Here is a 23,759-nt window from a genome sequence, read left to right on the forward strand (position 1 = left end):
ATAGTAATAACCACAGACTTTCCACAGCTGTTTTTATTTTTTTCGTAGTATTTTGTTTTTGTGTAAGTTCTATCTCATTACGTTTTAGAATTTTCTCAATACATTTAAGCATATTCACGATTAGTGTGTTTAAGTATTTAAAATTTTAATAATAATAATAATTATCTTTTCTATCCACGAGGAAATCTGTTTTTCTATTTGATATGTGCACTAAAAAAAAACATTATAACAATAGAAACAATTTTAAAAGTGCGAACAGATAAGACAACACACTCAGTTGCTAAAAACCAAAGGCATTTTAATTATTTTAGATTTCTGTATTTTTTCACCGTTTTTCTTTCCACAAAACCACAGCCGATTCAAGACAGTGACAGTTAAACAATGTCCAAAAATAGAGTTTCATTTGGCGATGTCACACAAGTGGTCGTATCGTTAAGCCGCCTATTGTGCCCAAAAGAGAGTTCACGAAGTTTGTTGTTGACTGGTATTCACTGTTCTCAGATACTGTCCTTGACATCGCCTGGTTGTTGGAGAAGGTCACTGTACATCGGTAAACTCCGTAGTCATTCCCATCAGGTCGATCCCACTCCGCGTTCAGGAAGCTGCTACCATCATCCCGCAGAAGACCAGTGACTCTGAAATTTTGTTCTGAAGGTTTCCTCGCCAACGCTACTGCGACGCCCTGGGGTCTCTCTATGCTTCCTAAAGCGACCTCCGCCGCAGCATTCATTTTGATAGCTCTAATGGACGTCAGCGTCCACTGGTCCTCATCATTGCATTTACTGACCCTGCATGAGAAGACAAAGTGGTCAGTTGGATTTCGAGGGGACGACACTGGTGTGGTCAATCCAGCGGTCAAAGTCAAACAGGGTCTTGTTTCTAGAAGCAAAATATACAAACATAAAAATATGTGTGGCAAAAACGGGGAAAAAAAACGAAATGATTAGCAAAGACATTTTGTACACGTCAAAAAAAGTCGACTGGATATTGTTTGTAACGAAATTTATAAATTCTATTTAATACCAATATCTTATTACGATATCATTTCTATGGTTTTCATGACACTCATAAAAGAATGAGCTTATCTCACTCTCTCTCTCTCTCTCTCTCTCACTCTCTCTCTCTCTCACTCTCTCTCTCTCTCAATATCCTCCTAAGATCAGCACGTTATTCCATGAAAGCTTTATGAATGTTACAGAGTACATCAGAACATTACTATTGTGTATCTAAAGTAAGTTTCAATGTCTTGAAAATACGTAAAAGGTCACACTCAGAAAGGAAAAAGAATCTTTTTTCTTTCAATTATCAATCACAATTACTTACTGCATTTTGTAGACAATTTAAACCTCTTTTTAGTGGCACATTATTTCTTGATAACAAAGACAGTAATAATTCGGAAATAATTAAATTACACCAACGAAGAAAAAAAAACACACTATAACTTGAAGAATTCACACGGATCTTCGAGAAAAAATTGCTATTACATACATAAAAAGGCTAAACACAAATGACTACATTTGAGTTCAATAATGTTAGAAAATGAATTACTCTGTTATTCTATAAATTAACATTCTTCTTTTGAACATACGGTACTCTTCATCAAATTTAGATTTTCGAAAGCATTTGTATAAACTCCAAAATATTCAATTATTTTTATCGGAGCAGAAGTCATCGCTTTAAGGGGTCAGGTTCGATTTTTTAAGCCTGAGAAAGCAGACTAATTTCTATTAATTTAGATAAAACATAAAATATGCTTCGAAATAGGTTATATATCAGAAGATCAACAAATAGTTAACAATAAAAAGGTATTTCTATAAATCGTTTATTATTATTGTATCAATGCAACATGAGATTTTGGTTGAAATTTCTGAAGGTTGACATCGACTTAGCACGTTCTTCTAAGAAGATAGATTTATTTAACAAAGCGATAACTTTTAATCTGTATCACCTGGTGATGTTGGAACATTACCTTCGCTACCGATTCTAGGGGGTTCCGTTGCCATGCTGTCTCTCTCTGTAGCTGGTTGAGGCTCGTTGGGGGGATTTACTGGTTCGCCTATTGGGCCTTTGACACTAGAGTAGGTGGTCGTGAGTGTTAACGATTCTCCGTTCTGGGATTTCCCTTTAACTGTGCACCTGTAGGTGACGAGTTTGTCGCCTTCTTGCGGTACAGCGATGCCGAAAGAAAGTTCTGAATTCCAATTGGTGTTTCGAAAGACATCTTGAGCAACGACCTGGCCCAACCTCGTTAAGGTGTACATCGATCGCTTAGAAGCTGTGACCAAAAGATTGTCTCCTTCGTAGAGCTCAATCGTTTCTGGTGTAAATGTCGCAGCATCGAATGTGCCACAGGCAGGGTTCAGTGTGCACATCAGCTTTTGGAAATATTTGTTTTCGTATTCAGAACTTTGTAGCTGAACACAGTCATCTGGGGAGCAAATAGAAAATAGATACATTTAAGAGGAAGTATTTTTTTTTATATACATTTCAAACGCATTCATTGTAAATCAATGATAATGAAATTGTCCTGTTACGTATTAGAGCCTTATGTCTTTGATTTATCATATCCGTTTGTTTTCTTCTCTGTTTTATAAATATAATATAACAATCGAGTAACTAATTATTGAAAAGTAAACAAGCCTAAAAATCCCGCGTTGAAAACAAAGTGAAGGAGAAAAATTGTATCGCTTGCTAGATTTACATTGTTCTAGACTTCCAGCTTTACCCCAGCCCTGGGTTAATATGTGTCAGTATGATTGGGTCTTGGCGTTGCATGATCTTTTTAATTGTCTAAAGAGTTGAGTCGAAAAAAAGTAGAAACTCCAAATTCCTTGAGTCTTTTTGGCGGGATCCAAGCAGATGTCATTTCTTACATCCATAGTACTAATGGATGGTATCCCAGGACGCTCGGGTTAGTGGCGAGGCCAGAGGCCGAGCATATCGGTGAGCTCGGACGTATTCCTTCTCTGTACCACATCACTCGTGTTAGGGTAAGATTTTATAATCCTGAGAAAGCAGGTAAATTTCTATTAATTTAGATACAACATAAAAAATTCTTTGAAAAATATATTAGAAGACCAATAAATGGTTAACAACAGAACGGCCCCTTGAGGAACAATGTGTGGATAGCGACATGGTTGTTCATCCCCGCAAGCACTACAACGGGAGTTCTGTTTTGCTTCTCAATTGGCTAATTGTCTCTTTTAACGACCTTTCATTTAGACCAGTACGACTCGAAGGAAACTTTATCGACTTACACAACAGGGTTTAGAATATTTTTTTCATAAACATTAAATAATTAAATCAGGTTTAAAGAAAAAAAGCACCTGTAAAATATGTTTTACCTATAACTGTATCATTAAAATGTATGTAAACTTCTCTTTGGCCAACGATTATTATTAATTATTCACTCGGCGTTTTTTCACATTAATCATGTCTGGTAATAGTTTCATCGAGCAGGGCCAGGCTTAAGTAGGTGGAGGCCCGAGTCTGGATTTTTGTGGAAGCCCCTTCAATTTTTTATTAAAAACTTTAATAATAAAACAAAAATGCGAATATCTAAAAGCATGCTATATTTTTGATGAAAGAAATAGAGTTCTTGTAAATTTAATAAAACTTTCCTTTAAAAAAAATATTGTATATGCCAATTTTTGTTTTAAACAATGGAGGCTTATAGGTTTTTGAATTTCTGGCGGATAAGGCCCTTGGTAGACCCACTGTCGTAAATCTAGAGCTGTATTTAATTATTCCAAGCATGCTACAAGCATATATTCCTTAATCGCGACATTAGTGATAGACGTATAAATGCAAATAGAAGGTTTGGAAAAAAAAAACAAAAAAAAACTTGTAAATTTTAAAATCTCATTTGTGGAGGCACTGGGCTGTAGCACCGCTGCCCTCCCTTAAATTCGGCCCTTCCATCGACTCGACAGACTGAAAAGCACACCACATGGTATGTAGCCACCTACCCAGTTTGGCCACAGCTACTTTTTGAACTTGATTTATTTAATGTTTTACCTGAAAATACGATTGCTAAAAGCGAGCTGAAAACCAACAAACTCTGCAGGTAGAAACCAAATCTTCGAGCCATCTTGCTCTCGACACCCGGACGTACTGGTAAAGTATCTAGGTCTACTGGGCGAAGAGTGGTTTTGAAAATCTTGATGAATTGATCTTCGAACAACGACTCTGAAAAGTAGGCTTTTTGGTGAAAGGATCGGTTTTGAAAATCTTAATGAATTACAGTGGCGTAGCTAAGGTGGGTGAAGAGTCGAAAAATACCCCAGGTCCCCATTTGAGGGCGCCCCCATATGAATGTTCGAAATTGCTTTTTACATTACATATTACGCAAAATGCAAAAGTCCCCAAAAAAGTCTAGCCCCCCCCCCCCCCACGGCCCCCAAATGATGCCAAATTCCTAGCTGCGCCACTGATAAATTGATCCTCGAACAAAGAGTCTCAAAAGTAGGCTACTTAGATCTATGTTTACATGATGTTATGGAGTGTGTGTGTGTTTCTATGGTGACGGTGGGAAGAGGTTAGGGCTGGGTTGTCAATGATGCAACATAGGTGGCATTGTCGTCATTTGGTCTTAGTTAGGGCAGACTACTCCAAAACGTGAAACTGAAATGTTGTGTTACTGTAGGTGAAACCAAAGCCATTGATTCACCTGGGCACATCCATTGTCTTCCGAGACATATATTTCTAGGATTTAAACCTCTGCTGCCTTGCAACTATACACTATGAGAAAAAAATCAGGAGCCCGTGACTATTAGGCAGTGTTAAACCTTGACTCGGCTCTTGCTATTATTTTGGCCACATCAGCTGTGTGGAGATGGGGCAACCGCTGTGTGGGCGACATCGTTACGACAATAAACAATGCCCAGGCTTTCATCTCGCTTGTTCGAGATGAACCATAGTCGCTCTACGACTGAAAGAGACCAACAGATATGTTGAAAAGGATATGGACTCTGCACCACAGAATGACTATATTTCTGGGCAGGGAACGTATCCCTATGGGGATGACTGTATGCCAAAGGCAATCTTTTTTTGTTTCTTTTGGTTGATGAGGTGAGGTGGTCTGAGTAACAGCTACCTCCCCCACCCCCGCCTGGAAACGCTATAATGACCATATGATATATATTACCAATGAAGGGATCCAAGTATATTTAATTACAGGTGAAAGTTTCACTTCATGATAGTAGATATACTTATAAATGTGCTTAGGAAATCAATGAACTAATAACACTTAAATATTGTTTAAGACCTTCATTAGCTTTACCTTTCATTAGCTTTGCACATAGAATCTTTAAACATCCGCTATCATCAACAGTGACCCCTTGCAAACTATTATCTAAACTTTTGAAAGAGAAAATGGTGCTGGATTGGGCACACTTGATGCAACTCGCCAACTAAAGTGGAACCCACAAAGGAAGAGAATAGGAGGGTATACTTGGCGACACAAACTAGCGACGGACATATTAAAGTTTGATTACACCTGTAACAAGGTGGAAAGGATAGCCCAGGACATGCGATTATGGAATCAAACCCGGGAAACGAACCCCTACAGATTGCGGGACACTATGTGAAACGGATGTCGCGGGGCCTAGTCTTGGTAGACATAAGGATAATAAGTGAAAATTAAGATTTTGTTTTAGAAAAAAAAATCGTGTTTGCATTTTATTCATACTTTACTAAGTACAAAATCACTGTCAAATTAACTTGACGAGTCATCTACCGAAGATAGTTTTCCAACAATAGCCGATAAACATTCAGATCTGCTTTTTAGATTTACTATCGAGCAGCAAAATATCGTGTTTTTTTTAAAGAGGTCGAGATAGATTTAGATCTATATTTGTATGCCAGTGACTATTAAAATAAATTAAGTATTTGAACTTTTTGTTTTGGTTAAAATTCGCCTTATTATTACATTTTTATTAAATGAAAACTGACAAATCCGTTTTTTTTTTTATCGCGATTAAGATTTGGCGTTTTCCATATTGAATGACACTCAGAAAAGAAAATAATTGTGTCTGTTTATAAGGAGATTTGCATGAGTTTTCAGATTTTAATAATTTCAGGAGATTTTCATAAGCAATTTCAGGAGAATTCCAGAAATTCTTTAAAAAATAAGTTCAAATGGTTTAATTTAATAATTTACACCTACTGCGGCCACATAGGTTGCAGTGGCCTAAGAACGGCCCTGTCCGGGACCCCAATCCGGAAGCAAAGCGCTTTACCGCTCAGAAACCGCACTTCAAAGAGTAAATAACTCTTCATTTAAAGATATATATTCTCTCAAACATCGCATTATCTCTAGGTTGTTGTTTTCGCCCCCCCCTTTTTCTTTTATTATATTCTACTTCAAAATGAGGAGTGGTATTAAACGTTTGGGCCTGATAAATACACGTTGAAAGACAAAATAAAAAGTATAAAAAAACAAGCCTAAAAAGCTTCGAGGCAGTTTAGGTTAATCAATAATCACTAATTAATTAGCTACCTCACTTCAAAGTGAACACACGGTCCAATCAATTATCCTCTTGAGTGATGAAGTGTTTAGGTTTCCATAATTTTAAACGCAGACTTATATTCTTATTATATTTTACTTCTATTTTCGTATTACTTTACAAATAAAAAAGAATTTTTGTAATACTCAGTCAAAACTAGGCTACTATCCAAAAGTGATCACGTCAGTCTCGGGTTCTACTCGACAGCTACAGGATCTGCTATTAAATCTATAACATTAACCAATTCTATCTTTCAGAATAGTTGTACCTCTTAAGCCAAGGGTTCTTTTTATCTAACGAGACGACAGTCCAGAGCGCATAGGCCTACCACACGACCAGGCAGTCAGTTGCCTTGACCTCTCATATTCCTTTTAAAAGTAAGTTTAACAATCAGTTTGCGAATTTCCAGACACCATCATTTTGTGAAACATTCTCATCCAACTCTCTGAGATCATGCAAAGCAAAAAAAAAAAAAAAAAAAAAAACACATTTATCAAAACATTCGTCAGACTTCAAAGCTTTATTAGACACTAGGCAAAACAGCAGGGTTTCTGTCCAGGGTTTTTGCAAGAGAGGATTTGAGCATCTCAGACCCTCGCTCAAATGGAGTATAATGATGATTTGACAAAGAGCAGAGAATCACACACACAAATTCTCGAACAGACTACAAAATTGTATACATAGTTGGAAAATGTAATATCGAGGAAACAATGGACTTGTGAAATAGCCTATAAATATTGTATACAAGGAAGAAGCAAGCACATTGCCCGCTTCATTTGATTTGTTAGATACATTTTTTTTCAAATACAGAAACAATAATGTAAAATCGTTATTTAAGAATTATATAGTGTAAATACTTAAAGCAATGGATGGATCACAAATATCTTTTTTTGTTCTCCCTCAGTATAAATATTGATATAATTGTGTAGGTCAGAGGGAAAAGGTGAATCTCCTTTTAGAACTAAAACTATACAATCCAGACTGGGTTTTTTTTTCTTTATTATAACCTTGGTTTGAGCTATAGCAAGTACATTTCCTAAACAGAAATACAAAATCAAGTTTGGAAGAAAAAATTTGTTAAGAAAATTAAATTTTTACTCAAGTTTGTGATTTAAACATGAAAATTAGGGATCAACAGCTCCTATAACAGCTTTTATAACAGCTCCATACACTTTAGATCAACAGCTTCTATCCACTTTAGATCAACAGCTCCTATAACAGCTCCATACACTTTAGATCATTAGCTCCTATAACAGCTTTTATAACAGCTCCATACACTTTAGATCAACAGCTTCAATAACAACTTTTATAACAGCTCTATACACTTTTGATCAACATCTTCTATCCACTTTAGATCAACAGCTCCTATAACAGCTTTTATAACAGCTCCATACACTTTAGATCAACAGCTCCTATAACAGCTTTTATAACAGCTCCATACACTTTAGATCAACAGCTTCAATAACAACTTTTATAACAGCTCTATACACTTTTGATCAACATCTTCTATCCAGTTTAGATAAACAGCTTCAATAACAGCTTTTATAACAGCTCCATACACTTTTGATCAACATCTTCTATCCACTTTAGATCAACAGCTCCTATAACAGCTTTTATTACAGCTCTATACACTTTTGATCAACATCTTCAATAGCACCTTTTCATTAAAGGATTCAGATCATTTTTCTTACACATTTTGTTGTACAATTATAAATCTTATGATTCATAAAAAAAAAAAAAAAAAAAATCTTGTATATAAAAATAAAAGTAATGCTATCCATTTCATGGTTGTAAATAGTAGTACATCTTCTGGTATGGTGATAAATTGTAAAGTAATGAAAAATGTTGGTGTGTGTGATAAATATAAAAAAAAAATGTATGACTAATTAATTCAGTAGCCTACATCTTGTATGACTATAAATAAATTAAATACATCTTGTATAATTATAAATAAATAAAATACATCTTGTATGGATATAAATCAATTAAATACACCTTGTATAATTATAAATAAATTAAATACATCTTGTATAATTAAAAAAAAATTAAATACATCTTGTATGATTGTAAATAATTTAAATTCCTCTTGTATAATTATAAATAAATAAATAAATTACATCTTGTATGGATATAAATAAATTAAATACACCTTGTATAATTATAAATCAATTAAATACATCTTGTATAATTAAAAAAAAAAATTAATACATCTTGTATGATTATAAATAAATTATATATTTCTTGTATGATTATAGATGAAGTTAACACATCTTGTATGATTATAAATCAATTTAATACATCATATGATTATAAATAAATTATATAAGCCTACATTTTGTATGATTATATTTGGATTTATCTTATGAAATAAATACATTACTTCAAAAAGGAGATGATTAAATCCTATGGGTGTTCCTAGGTCAATCTAGTCATGCATGTTAATAAATGACCTAAATTCTGCTAAGTCATTGGTTCTCCTGGCCAGCTCAGGCAACCCATTCCATGCTCGCGAAACATCACAGATTACGTCCAGGTATTTATTCCATGTACTTGGAGGGAATAAAGCTGAAGCATAGTTATCTCCTCTGCCACGCTGTCTGCGACCACGTACATGTGTATGCTCGAAGTAGGATAACAGTTCCGGCATCCGATCGTGTTGTTGCATGGATTCGGCGAGTAATTCAAAGGAATTACTAATGTGTTCTTCACGTACATAGGCCAAAGCCGAAAGACATCTTACTATGCCATGTAACTCGTTACAACCGTCATAGTCACTTTTCATGCCCAATTCATTTACTTTATGTAACACAGCTTGACAGAGGTGAAAATAACATCCCGTTACTCTGCATGTCTGAAACTTCTCATTAAGAATACAAAGTGGAAGAGGAAACACCATAAACGCATTAGTAATATGTCATAAAATGTCAAAACAAAGCATTCTGCATAATCATATTTATATATAAAATATTTAATTGGGGATGAAATGACCAGGGGATGAAATGACCAGGGATGAAGTGACCGGGGATGAAGTGACCGGGGATGATATGACAAGGGATGAAGTGACCATGAACCGTTAAATAACATTTTAGTTTTAATGTTCTTATTTGATTTATAGAAATTTCTTTTAATAAACCCTAATGCTTTGTTTAATTTTGATAGTTTCATCAATATGGATTCCATGACAGTGTTTCATTTATTATAACAGCTAAGTATTTTGCGTTGTTAGTCTGTGTTACTGGTTTACCATGAATAAGATAAGTGGAATTAATTTGCTTTAGTTGTTTTGTTACTCTTAATAGCTGACATTTTTCTGGATGGAAAGACATGCTCCAATTTGATTCCCATTTCTATAATTCATCTAATTCTCTTTGTAAAATTTCTGTATCTTGTTTTGTTTTCATTGTTTTATATATTATGCAATCGTCTGCGATTAGCAGCCTATTAAGTATTATTAGCTAGATCTAGCCTTCTTGGTCTAGTAGTCAGGCTAGATATAGTTTAGTAATAAAATCTAATAGTAGTAAAATCTCTATTAAAATTGTGGATCTATAATACATGGGTGTAGCCAGGATGGAGTCAGAATATAGTGACTTATTTTTTGCTTTGAGTTTTTTTAATTTTAGGTGAGATTTAAATACTAAACCATCAAGGTGGTTTTTAGTTAAAAACCCCTACAAGGGGGTTTTGATTTTTAAAAAAACCTACAAGGGGGTCTTGCAGTTAAACCCCCCTTATCTATAAAACAAAACAAAAAATATATAATGCAATCGACAATCTCCAAATTCTAAGAGCATAGCTAAGGAAGATTTTGATTTTAAAACAAATTGTATTAATTTATGATAAAAATCCCACTTTTGTAAAAGACTATCCATACATCAGTCACCAGATTCTATGAGTGTAGCCAAAGGGTGTTTTGAGTTTAAACCCCCCTCAGCGGGGGTTTGAAGCTAATAACACCTTTTCAATATCAAAAAAAGAAAATTACACACTCAAAATTCTATAAGCGTAGTCAAAGGGGCCTTTGAGTTAAAACCCCCCTTCAGCGAGGTTTGAAGCTAAAAAATACCTCTTCATTATAAAAAAAAAAAGCAAATTACACACTCAAATTGCTGTGAGTATAGCCAAGCCAAGGGGGTTTTGAGGTTACCCCCATCTTCAGAGGGCTTTTTTTAAAGATTAAAACCTCTTCAGATGGCTTTGAGTTTAAAATCACCTACAGAGAGGTTTGAGGTTTAAAAATCTCTCTAAAGCAAACTACAGTCACCAAATTCTATGAGTGTAGCAAAGGGGGTTTTAAATTTGTTAAAAGCGAAATTTCCTTTTCAACATATAATATAAAGAAAACTACAGTTTCCTAATTCTAAGAGCTTAGCCGAGAGAGCTCCATTAATAAAGTGCAGTGAATAGTCATCTGCCAAAATTGAAAAACACTAAATGTGGCTCAACAAAGATGGCTAAGACTGATTTTAGGAGTCAGTTATATAGATCGGGTCTCAATCAGAAAAATTCTATGCCGAACTGGGAGTCGACCCCTTAGTAAGGTTGTGACAATGCATCGCATGAGGTTAGAGGGACATGTTCTCCTAGAAAATGAATTACCGGTACACATAACAAGAGTTGTGATGACATGGAGGGCATTACAAGGAAAGCGCAAACAGGGACATCCTAGTACAACTTAGTGCCACACTTTCAAGGAGGTCCTCTGAGCAGGTGGGAAGAGGCTTCAGACATAGCCAGTGACAGATTTTTGTGGAAGCAGCTTGACGCCCAGTGCACTGAACGGCGCTGGAGGATCTAAGTAAGTAAGAATAGCAGATTAGGTTTTTAAAATAAAACTTTTTCAAAGCAGGATAATCCACTGTAGATACCTCAGAATATCCATTTTGTTGGCTTTCATTAATGCTTGGCGACGGGTCTCTGCCCCAGACCCTTTTGCTGGCTATGGCATGGAGTCTACAATTTTTTTCACTCACTCTAGGAAGAACCTATTCTAGGGTAGAATAAACATCTTCCAAAAGAATGAAGGGTCAGAATGTAATAAAGAGGGGGAGAAAACCCAACACCCCCCCCCCCATCTCGAAAAACAAAAGATACTGGCTACACCCATGCTATAATAGATCTATTTATCTATCTATGCACAATTTATGCCTAGACTATAGAAGTCCAACAGACTAAGGGATAGGTAAAGTTAAAAAAAGGTAATAAATAAAATTAGTAGATCTTCAAATATCACAGTAAGATAAAATGGTAAAGATTAAAGAAATACAATTTTAAAATGACATTGGTCTAACAAACAATTTGACTTATCTTTAATTACAAAAGCACAGGCAACAATGTCATGCAAGAGCAAAGCTAAAAGACTGCTTTAAAAACAAAAGAAAAGTCACTATTGCAATAGGTTCAACCTACTCATGCCTTGAGTGTTTGAACTTTTAAAAGCCAAGATCAGTTTTCAAAGTCATCTTCAGATTTATATAAAAACAAATAATGATTCATCTTTAGCCACAAACAAAAAGATTATTATTACATTATTATCACATGAGAAAAAAACAACAACATAATTATGTTTTTTATTTTTTAAAATCTGAATACTATCCTTTAAATGGACAATAAATATAATATCCATTTAGATAAATAAACAAAATATTGATTTAAAAAAATGTCTCTTTCATTTATCCATTTAGATAAATAAACAAAGTATTCATGGCTCTATCAATTTAAAAAGAAAGTGTGAAAGGATAAAGTACAAGTATGAAATAAAAAATGTTCAGATTTACTTTTCTTTCTGTGAACTGGTCTCGTCTACAACTAGTCGCTCCAGTAGAATGAGTTCTTTTGTCATGCGTTCATTTGGTATCCTTTTTTCTTGAAGACAGTAAAAAAAAACAAATCAACCATAAGTACTACTAAAAATTAAAGTATATATTATTTAATTATTTTAGAGTTAAATGTAAAGTTTAGAATACACCAGTTTTGTATAGACCATCACCGTCTACATATGATTTTAAGTTTCAGACATTTATTCAGATATGAAGATTATTACATCCTAGCCCAAACCACCTTCACTAAAGAAGGGTTAGAACCAGAACCACAAGCTCAAGTATTTTTAATATATATTTAGAAAGCTGCCAAACAGAAATGGCAGGGAACATTTTCCAAAGGCTGCAACCTATTGGGACAAGCCACGCTATTAGACTTGAGTCAAAAATACACCTACATATGCATGCAAGACATGGAAGTCATCTGCCAAAATTGAGAACAGACTTAATGTGGCTGTACAAAGATGATTAAGACGGATTTTAAGAGTCAGTTATAGAGATTGGGTCTCAAACTAGGAAATCCTATGCTGCACTGAAAGTCGACAACTTAGTGAGGTTGTGACTGAGAATAGCATGAGGTTTGTGGGAGATGTTTTCAGACAAAATAAACTATGCATACCAAGAGTTGCAATGACATGGAAGCCAATACGAGGAAAGGGCAAAGAGGGATGTCCTTGTATAACTTGGTGCCACACTTTCATGGAGGACCTCAGAGCAGTGAACACCAGGTGGGAAGAGGATTCAGACATTGCCAGTGACAGAACTTTGTGGAGACAGCATGCGCCAATGCGCAGAATGGCACAGGAGGGTCTAAGTATATAATAAGTAAGCCTCAGAATGCTGGCCTCAGTAAAAATAATGTACAGATTAAAAAAAAAATTATTAATAAGAGGGTGAGCTATTCTTATAGTATGCCATGTAGATTTGTAGATTTAAAAAATGTATACCATTTATAATTGACATTTAATATTAAGAAAATTTTCTAAATGCATTTTCTCTAAACATATTTCCAATATATAACTGCAGTGGTTATAGTCATATTAATGAAAGGTCAAAAAATATTGCTAAATACAGTATAAAGTACTTCAGTAAATGTCTTACTGAATATGTCTGCTCTGGATTTGGTGGTCAAAAGGATAATTAGAGTGATTGGTAAGAAACAAGGGGCCAGTATGGTCTTCTTAGAGTAGTCCCTGGTCAACTGGAACCTCTGTAACTGCCAGATCACTTCAGCATTTTTCTCAATGTGTTCAATGGTTGAACTGTGATAAAAAAAAAGAGAGTTATTTTTTTATGCATTTATTTGTTTTGTTTATATATATATATATATTAAAATTTCAAATATTGGAGCACATTATTTAAAGAGAAGTTTTACAATTCGAGAATGAAAATTAAAATTATGACTTTAAAAAAAATGAATAATGATTTTACAATGTTAAGATGATCTTCTTAAATTTACTTATGGTTTACAGAGAATTCCTCTAATCCTCAGCATAACTTAGAATGAAGGTAGTGTAGTGGTTTAGTGTAGAGAGCATATTAGTTTGTACAAAAATATTGTGCATTCTATTTAGCGACAGTAAAAAGTAGTGACTTAAATGGACAGACTAATGAACAGGAGTTCACAAGAAGAGAATATGTTTGGGTTTGAAGCAAGAAGCACGGGAATAGGACTGCTAGGAAATATGTAAGGATTTATAGACATAGGATGATCATCCCATTATGTAAATAATCATAGTTGAAGTCTTCTCAAGTCTTATCAAGTGTATTGTTGTTATTTGTTTGTACCTTGAATGTGTCAGACTAACTAAATAAGTGTTAAGTACTGGAAGTCAGTAATCTTGTGAGATCAGGTGAAGTATAGAGCATTAAAAAGACACAAACACATTCATGTCCAAACAGTAGAAAGCAGTCCATAGTTAGATGTTAAGAGAGTCAGTCACTCTATAAAGCAGTCCATAGTTAGATGTTAAGAGAATCAGTCACTCTATAAAGCAGTCCATAGTTTGATGTTAAGAGAGTCAGTCACTCTATAAAGAAGTCCATAGTTAGATGTTAAGAGAGTCAATCAATCCATAAAGCAGTCCATAGTTTGATGTTAAGAGAGTCAATCACTCAGTTGTGCTACTAACCAGTCAGCTGATATGGTCAGTATTTTAGTCACTCTAAGTCATTATAGAATTGATACAGAACCTATTTCTATGAGGGAGCTTGTATTTTATTGGATTATAATCTGTTCTACATATTAAGTTGTGAACTATGCAATTTGTGGAGTCTACGGACATGTATGTAAATATCATCTTAATAAATGTCTTGTCTGCTGAATGAAGAGTTGCTCAATCCTTTAAAGTAGATGTTTGAATGTTTAATGTGCAAGTTTGTCACAAATCAACTTTAATAAACGTAATCTAGGGTTATTAAACTTAGTATAATTTTTTCCCAGTAGGGAAAGTCCCCACGTGCAGGTGTCAAAAATACCCATTATGTAATCTGACACAGGTCCAGTGATAGCGTGACATCTGACAGGAAATGATTTGATTGGTTAAGCAAGTGTCTGGGGGAAGGGGCTAAGAAAAAGAGTGATCTTGAAACTTTAGTTGTGGAGAAAATTTTATAGAGATAAGACGTATTTTAGTTTTGAGTTGAAACTTGTAGTGACAAGTCTTGTAATTTATTAGATCTAGTATTAATCTGAATATATTTTATTATTGAGCTTTGAAAGAAGTTATTCATCTGATACAGTTTTATTTCTGTACATACAGTATATTTTGTGACTCAAGTTTTGAATTAAAGTTCTGTTTTTTTTAATTAAAAGAACCTTCAATTATTGAATCTCTAAGATTTATTTAGATATAGAGATACTTTTACAGAATCCCCGGCATCACAGTTACAACTTATTAGCACCTTCGAAAAATAGGCTGTCAGGACTGAGTTCTGGTCAGCCTGGGTCTCCTGTTTACTGTAGAGGAGAAGGGGGGCAATCCAGGTTGTTGGTTTCAAAACTGTTATTGTTTTGGGTTGTGTTTTATTTGGTGAGATGTTTTGAAAAACATAATGTAACTCATGATAAGGGGTGTGTTTTTTGTTCCTAGTGCAGGACGGTTGGTTTTTTGGACATATAGTCTAAGTGTAGAGACTCTAACTATTTTTGCTGTATGAGAGTGAAAATAATGGAATTAAAGATGTTTATATGTCGGTAAAGTGGCATTCTGAATCTTATTTTATCGTTGTATGTGTCATTATGATATTATCCAGGACTTGGGTACATTTAGCATGAAAATGAGTCTTTGACATTTTGGGGGCCTGTCCAAAACAACTACATGCGATGGATGCATCAATCTCCAGTGAAGTATCTGCTGTATCCAGACAGCATATATCTCTGAGTACTGCAACCTGAGGTATCTACTGCACCCAGACAACGCATATCTCTGAGTACTGCAACCTGAAGTATCTACTGCACCCAGACAACGCATATCTCTGAGTACAGTAACCTGAAGTATCTGCTGCACCCAGACAATGCATATCTCTGAGTACAGTAACCTGAAGTATCTGCTGCACCCAGACAACGCATATCTCTGAGTGCAGTAACCTGAAGTATCTGCTGCACCCAGACAACGCATATCTCTGAGTACAGTAACCTGAGGTATCTGCTGCACCCAGACAACGCATATCTCTGAGTACAGTAACCTGAAGTATCTGCTGCACCCAGACAGCGCATATCTGAGTACAGTAACCTGAAGTATCTGCTACACCCAGACAGAGCATATCTCCAAGTGTGTACTAATGAAAGAGTTCAAGTCCATAAGGAGCGGAAACTCGTCGTCTGTATTTTAGGCTGTTACTATCTAATAATAATGATTTAACATGCCGAATGTGTTCACTATTAGCAAGTAATAGTAGCACCCCTTCGTACGTCTAAACATAAGTGTATATGCATGGCCAATTTCGTTCCTTATAATTGGATTACCAATACGCTCATTCCTTAGATTATACTGAAGAAGCTGCTGCTGGATCTCATACTTATATGAATTTAACTTTTGTGGTACATTCTATTTGGATTATACTGAAGAAGCTACTGCTGGATATAATACTTATATGAATTTAACTTTTGTGATACATTCCAAGTACCGATACCGCGCGTAGGTATAAAGCCATGTTGGGATTACCTGTTGGATTATCTACCTGAAATAGACTAAGAGAAATCACATTATTGGATAACCTTGGACAATTGTCTTTAACCTGTTGGAGTACCAGTTGAACAACATAAGTAGGAACAGAGGTATTAGTATTATTTTAATTTTGCTTTAATTTTTTTTGTATGTATATCATTTTGTGAGGTAATATTGTAATAAAGGACACTGCTCTAGGAAAATGTCAGAGTTTATACCTCGTCCATTTGAGGAGATAGTAGCCCAGGCTCAGATGTTGGGGTTTAAGGGCAAAACGTTAAAGAAATTTATAGAGGCCCAACAGAAAATTGACTCAGATAGACTGACAAGGGAAGCGGAGGAGAGAAGACATATAAGAGAGATGGAGGACAAACAACTAGCAAGACAACATGAAATGGATAAGAAAGACATGACAGTTAACGACAACCCACAACAGAATAAACAGTTAGACAAAAACCTAAAATGCATGACAGACAACGAGGACTTGTTATTCTACTTAGAACTGTTCGAAACGACTGCTACTGCTAACGACATACCCAAGACAAGATGGCCACTTGTCCTCACTCACAAGTTAAATGAAAAACTAAAATTGTTTATGATACAAACAAAACTGATACATAACACTGACTATGATTTTGTTAAGGGGGAGCTCCTAAAACAAGCCCAACTCACAGAAGAAGCCTGTCGAACACTGTGGCATGAACTTTCCCCAAAGACGGACGATATGAAAGATTTTTATGTCCATTTGAAAAGGACATTTGACAACTGGCTTAAAACATCACAAACCCCAATGACAGTAGACGGTATAATTGACCTTATAATGAGAGACAGACTTTACAGTGTGCTATCTTCTGAGGCCCTGAAAGATATTTTGCTACGAAAGCCTACTTCAGCCCAAGAGGTCTTAGACTGTATTGATCAATTTAGAGATGCCACGAAAGGCTCCACACATATTGTAAAGGGAAGTAACAAAGTAACTAGTAACGATATCCCATATGTAGCTTTTGGTGCCACTGGTCAATCTAACAGTCGTCGCCCGAATAATATAAACACAGAGGGTACACAAGTGATATGCTATAGATGTGGAAAGGGCGGACACATTGCTCGATGGTGTCGGGTAAAGATAAATGAGAATAGAGGGCCAACACAGCAATGACTAAGAGTATTACCAGAAAGGGGGCAACAAGTGGGATTATTTGCATGTCACACTGATACATATAATTTTCTAGATTATAAAGATAAATCAGTTGGTGGATTGAAAATAGTTGAGGGATTTTTAGGAGATCGAAGGGTATCTGTCCTACGAGATACAGGGGCGAGCATAATTGGGGTCCGAGAAAGTTTGATAGAAGAAAGTCAGAAGATAGATGGGTTTTTCACTTTAAAATTAATAGATGGACAAACTTTTCAGTATCCACTTGCTTGGATAGACATTGATACTCCATTTTTAAAAGGAGTCTTTGTAGCGGCCATGTTCAAGGACCCAATAGCAGATATTATTATTGGAAATGTCGATCAGGCTAAAGCATTTTTATATGGGAATGCTGTTACTAGGGCCATGGCGAAAGCAGAAGACAATAGGGTCAAATCGGAAGATAATGACAGGATTGGTCTAAGTAAGTGGATGGAATTGGACAGTGATTTTAGAGAGGATCAAAGAAATGATAGTTCGTTAGTTAGATTATGGGAAAAGGCGAAAGCAGGAACGGTCGAAGATAAGAAAAAGGGATTGGTATCATTTATAGTGGAAGAAGGTCTACTTTACAAAGAATTTGAGAGAAAAGATACCCCTGGGGTAATAGAACGACAACTTGTAATCCCTACGAATAGACGTGAACTAATATTAGAAATAGCACACTCTACACCTTTAGCTGGACATATGTCTATAAATAGAACCAGATATCGGGTATATTCGCATTTCTTTTGGCCTGGGGTAGATAAAGATATAAAAACATACATTAAATGTTGTGACCTTTGTCAAAGAGGTAGACACCCAGGAAAAGCTGGAAAGGTAGAACTAGGGCGCATGAATATTATTTCCACTCCATTTGCTAAAGTTGCTATTGATATCATCGGACCACTCCAAATGACAGATCGGAAGAATAGATTCATTTTAACGTTGGTTGATTTGGCAACAAGATGGCCGGAAGCTGTACCACTACCTAATACAACAACACCAGTAGTAATAGAAGCTCTAAGTGCTATTTTTACTAGAATAGGATTCCCGGAACAGATACTCTCTGACAATGGATCTCAATTCAGATCCGAATTATACAAAGAAATATGTCAGTTTTTTAAAATAAAGATTGTTAAATCAACACCATTTCACGCCATGTCAAATGGGGGCGTAGAACGCTTTAACGGGACTTTGAAGTGCATGCTGAGAAAGACGGCCGAAGCAGAACCTAAGAATTGGGATAGAGCTATAAACGCACTTCTGTTTGCGTACAGAGAGGTACCAAATGAGTCTACTAACATTTCCCCTTATGAAATGTTGTATGGAAGGAAAGTCAGGGGGCCTATGTCAATTCTAAAAGATCTTTTTACTAATCAACAGGTAGAACCAGAAATAAAGAATGTGTTTGACTATTTATTAGACCTAAAAAGTAGGCTGGCTGTGGCTTGTCAAATAGCTCAGAATAATAGCTCAAAACGTAAGGAAAATTATAAAAGGTATTATGATAGAAATAGCAAAGAAAAAGATATTCAAACAGGTGATTCTGTGCTTTTACTGAAACCACAGAGACAGAATAAGTTAGCCTTGCACTGGGAGGGGCCTTATAAAGTAGAAAAAAGAATTAACAAGTTTAATGTAAAAATAAAGAAAGGCAATCGAGTAAAAATCCTTCATGTTAACAGATTAGTAAAATATCATGAAAAAAACAACACGGAATGTACGGGTAAGGAAAATAGTGATCTACAACTCTCGGGAAGTGCGTCTCATGTCTTGTATGGGGGTCAAGGGGAAGAATTATTACATGCGTGCATAGCGTCCCTTGTAACCGACCAGGAAGATGATAACCAAGAGGATGAAGTTACTGAGTTACCTACTCTTGAGAGTACAAATTCCAGGGAACATATTAGTATCAATACTGAATTAACCGAATTCCAAAGAGAACAGATTCAGACGCTAGTTGAGAAGTATAAAGATATAATTACTGATATACCGGGTAAAGCGAAGGTTAAATCATTCAACATTGAGCTCACAACAGAAAAGCCTATTACACTGAGGCCATACGCAGTTCCTATTCATATGAGAGATGTCTTAGACAAGGAGATAGAGAACATGATTCAAATGGACATTATTGAAGAGTCTCAATCGCCCTATGCATTTCCTGTCGTTTTGGTTAAGAAAAAAGATTCAACAGTACGTACTTGCATAGATTTTCGGAAATTAAACGCGGTTACCAAATTTGACGCGGAGGCTATTCCAGACCAAGAAGATCTTTTCCTACAACTTAATAGTGCCAAATTTTTTACAAAGATAGATCTAACAAAAGGCTTCTGGCAAATACCAATAGAAGAGAATAGTAGGAAGTACACTGCATTCAGGGTACCAAGTGGTCACTTTCAATTTAAATATCTACCGTTTGGTCTGATTAATTCTCCTAGTTTTTTTAATCGGACTATTAGGACCATTCTTAAAGGACTGGAAAATGTTGTGTTTTATTTTGATGACATTTGTGTATTCGGGCATGACTGGTCATCACACTTAATAGCACTAGAGAAAGTGTTGTCCAGGCTAAAAGAATATGGGTTTACTATCAAGCCAAGCAAACTTGAAATCGCGTATCCTAAAATAACTTTCTTGGGTAATATTGTAGGTGAAGGAAACATATACCCAGAACCCAATAACAGAGACAAGGTATTAAATATAAAAGCACCAAAAACGAAAAAAGAGGTTCGATGTTTGCTAGGTATTGCTAATTTTTATAGCAGATTTATACCAGCGTTCGCGGAAATAGTATTTCCAATTACTGGATTGTTAAAAAAAGGGACACCGACGAGGGTCAATTGGACTCCAGAATGTGACCGGGCATTAAGAAAAATTCAAATGTGCATGACACGGGATCCTATACTGAAATTACCAGACGTTAATAGACCATTTATTGTGCAAACAGACGCGTCGGACATAGCCATATCATGTTGCCTTTTGCAGGAAGTAAAAGGAATATTTCATCCTGTTAAGTTCTTGAGCAGAAAACTGTTGCCCAGAGAACAACGGTATTCTGTAATAGAGAGAGAATGCCTTGCCATTGTTTGGGGGGTGCAACGCTTGTCCAGATATTTATATGGCGCTAAATTCACAATTCAGTGTGACCATAGACCACTGGCCTTTTTGAAGAGCGCAACATATGGGAATAATAGAATTTGTCGTTGGGCTCTATTATTACAATCATTTAACTTTAATGTAGAACATCTAAAGGGCAAACTAAATGTAATTGCTGACTTTCTATCTAGACTAACAGAATAGACCAACATGACATTGATTACAGATAACTGACATTTAATATTTATTCATTTCAAAGTTATTTGTTTGCTAGGATTGGGGATATGTAATTAACCGCCTTCTACAAAAGGTAGAATATATGTTTGCACAATATTTTTTGTTTACATGTTGATATGTATATATATATATATAAATATAATTATAATTGCTTAGTATGTTGTATATAACATTTACATTTCGGAAAATATGCTTGTTCACTGACTAATTTTTTTGTTTACATATAATTATTATTGCCTAGCAGGTTGTGTATAGTATTGACATTTCATGTGGATACATCTTTTTTTTTTGTGGGTTTTTTTTTTACAAACTGTAGGCTATGTTTTAGTACCAAGATTACTTTTATTTGCATGTTGATATATGTACGTTTGGAAAATCTCTTTATCGGAAGTTTGTCTGTTTTAAACGAACCCAGAAACAGACAAAAATTAGAGGGGGGAGAAATGTCAGGACTGAGTTCTGGTCAGCCTGGGTCTCCTGTTTACTGTAGAGGAGAAGGGGGGCAATCCAGGTTGTTGGTTTCAAAACTGTTATTGTTTTGGGTTGTGTTTTATTTGGTGAGATGTTTTGAAAAACATAATGTAACTCATGATAAGGGGTGTGTTTTTTGTTCCTAGTGCAGGACGGTTGGTTTTTTGGACATATAGTCTAAGTGTAGAGACTCTAACTATTTTTGCTGTATGAGAGTGAAAATAATGGAATTAAAGATGTTTATATGTCGGTAAAGTGGCATTCTGAATCTTATTTTATCGTTGTATGTGTCATTATGATATTATCCAGGACTTGGGTACATTTAGCATGAAAATGAGTCTTTGACATAGGCATTTCAGCAACAAGAGAAACGTAACTGTGATAATGATCAATCCTAACAATGCATACTAGAAATAGTACAAATACATAAATCTTGAACCCATTGTCACCCAACACCATAAAACACAGAGGTGACACAAGCAAATAGTCTAGACAACTTACTTAAACTTGGCTATTAGCAGATTAAAGAGAAGCACATTGGCAATCATGACATAGACTCCCATCAAGATAGGCACAAAGTAACTGCCCAGGTACGAAGGGCATCGAAGAGAGGCGTAGTGGTTGTACTTCTCAGGGTCATTCGTACATTGATCACTTTGCATGTCTAAAGGTTAAAATGATAATAATAAAATTTTGTTGCTATAAAAAGAAATATATTATTATGTTAAGTGTAAGGAAAAACATTTCTTAGAAACCCCATAAGATGCTGCTTAGTGCTACATAGAAGAAAAAAAATGTGAAAACATTAACAAACTAGGGTATGGTTTCATCTAGTAGTTAAAGAACATAGCTTAACCTGTAGGCAAATGAAAAAGCCAATTCTTGTGATCAGTGGTTTATGCTAACATAATAATGGAATAAAACAATTTTCCTCATCAAATGTCAAGTACCCTGCAAATTTGCACACAGAAATTTATACTTGAAAGATAATTCTTTAATCTAACACATTTTCCAGTTTAAATTTAAGTGAGATTTAAGTATTTACTTCTGTTAAGTAATTGAAGTCAGTAATCTTATCTACAGATTATACTTGAAAAAAGAAGATGATTACATCCTACGGTATGTGTCACCAGGTCAATCTAGTCATGCATGTTAATCAATGACAACTCTACCAAAATGCTGTTTTTTCAGGCTGACTCAAGCAGCCCATTCCATGCTCTAATAGCACTAGGGATGAAGACATTACTAATTAAGACCTTACCTCTGATTTCTATTTCCTCTAAAAAGAATTCCCCAAACAGTATCCAGTAGGCCTTTCTAAATATGTGGTACACCAACAAGGAGTTGATTTGAGTCTTGGGATACAGAACTGATTCAGAGGCAATAGCAAATGCTATGAAAATCACTAGCAAAATCAGTAAAAATTTGCCCATGGTACTAATCTGAAAGAAATGAATTTTTGAACAGCAATAATAATAATAATCCTAAACTACATTTTTCGAATTTTATATTCACACAATTTTCAATGAAAAAATTAAATATATTTCAACATTATGTGAACAACACATACGCCTACATTAAATATTAATATATAAATTTAAAAAAAAAGCAGTCTAAATAGTATTGCTGCTGCTAAAATTATATTCATATTCTGATGATTTCTTTTACTCTTATTTATCTTTGACATTTTTTTTTTATGTTAAAGCTACTTCAGGTTCATAATAACATTTGCTTTATTAACTTTATTAAAAATCAAAATCGACTCTTCCACCAAAAAGACAGATGGTGTTGTAGCTACCAGAAAAAAGTTTGTTTAATGAGTTAGCATCTGGTTCTGTTCTATGGATGTTTCTTCATTTGCTATCTGTTAATCTTATACAAAAAAAAACCCATACCATTTCAATTATCATCAAAAGTAAAGGTCCCAAGAATCTACTGGAGAAAAAAAACTTGAAGAGAAGCAGTGTGAAGAGAATGTAGTCCAGACTAAAAAAAACTATTGCTACATTCATGGCAGAGCTGTCCTCTCTTGCTTGGTAGTAGGCAGCCCATCGACTTATCCATGCTATGTAGAACAAAAGAAGTGCAGCAAACTCCAATCTCTGAAAAGGACGACTTTTTCGTATGACCCGAAGAAAAGACTGAAAAATCAATAATTACAAATAAGAATATCTAAATAATTCTTTAACATAATACAAATGTCACTGTCAAAAATTTACTTATCATATATTATGTACGTGTTTGTATGTCTTGTCATAATATGTCACAAAGCATAACAGACTGAACT

At 35.1% G+C, this 23,759-nt stretch overlaps 1 protein-coding gene across 5 annotated transcripts in view; it reads right to left on the minus strand.

The window, feature by feature from the left end:
* Window positions 1–277: 277 nt before the first annotated feature.
* The window catches only part of LOC106052687 (transient receptor potential cation channel subfamily M member 8-like), a 46,502-nt gene continuing 23,020 nt past the window's right edge, over window positions 278–23,759 (minus strand). For 3 of the 5 annotated variants that reach the window (XR_008773563.1, XR_008773566.1, XR_008773564.1), the window contains 8 exons: window positions 23,368–23,613; window positions 22,734–22,914; window positions 21,974–22,136; window positions 13,427–13,587; window positions 12,284–12,371; window positions 4,018–4,188; window positions 1,970–2,428; window positions 278–879 (listed from right to left, as the gene is read on the minus strand). Coding sequence is in view for 1 of the 5 variants with exons in the window: in XM_056003628.1 (XP_055859603.1) it covers window positions 2,425–2,428; window positions 4,018–4,188; window positions 12,284–12,371; window positions 13,427–13,587; window positions 21,974–22,136; window positions 22,734–22,914; window positions 23,368–23,613 (1,014 nt within the window). In the remaining 4 variants the exon portion in view is untranslated. Of the gene's footprint in view, window positions 880–1,804; window positions 2,429–4,017; window positions 4,189–12,283; window positions 12,372–13,426; window positions 13,588–21,973; window positions 22,137–22,733; window positions 22,915–23,367; window positions 23,614–23,759 lie in introns of those variants that run through there. The other 2 variants (XR_008773565.1, XM_056003628.1) reach the window with 2 other exon arrangements.

Source organism: Biomphalaria glabrata, chromosome 11 (genome assembly GCF_947242115.1).
Source record: "Biomphalaria glabrata chromosome 11, xgBioGlab47.1, whole genome shotgun sequence".
In the NCBI taxonomy this organism is placed as follows: Eukaryota; Metazoa; Mollusca; class Gastropoda; family Planorbidae; genus Biomphalaria; species Biomphalaria glabrata.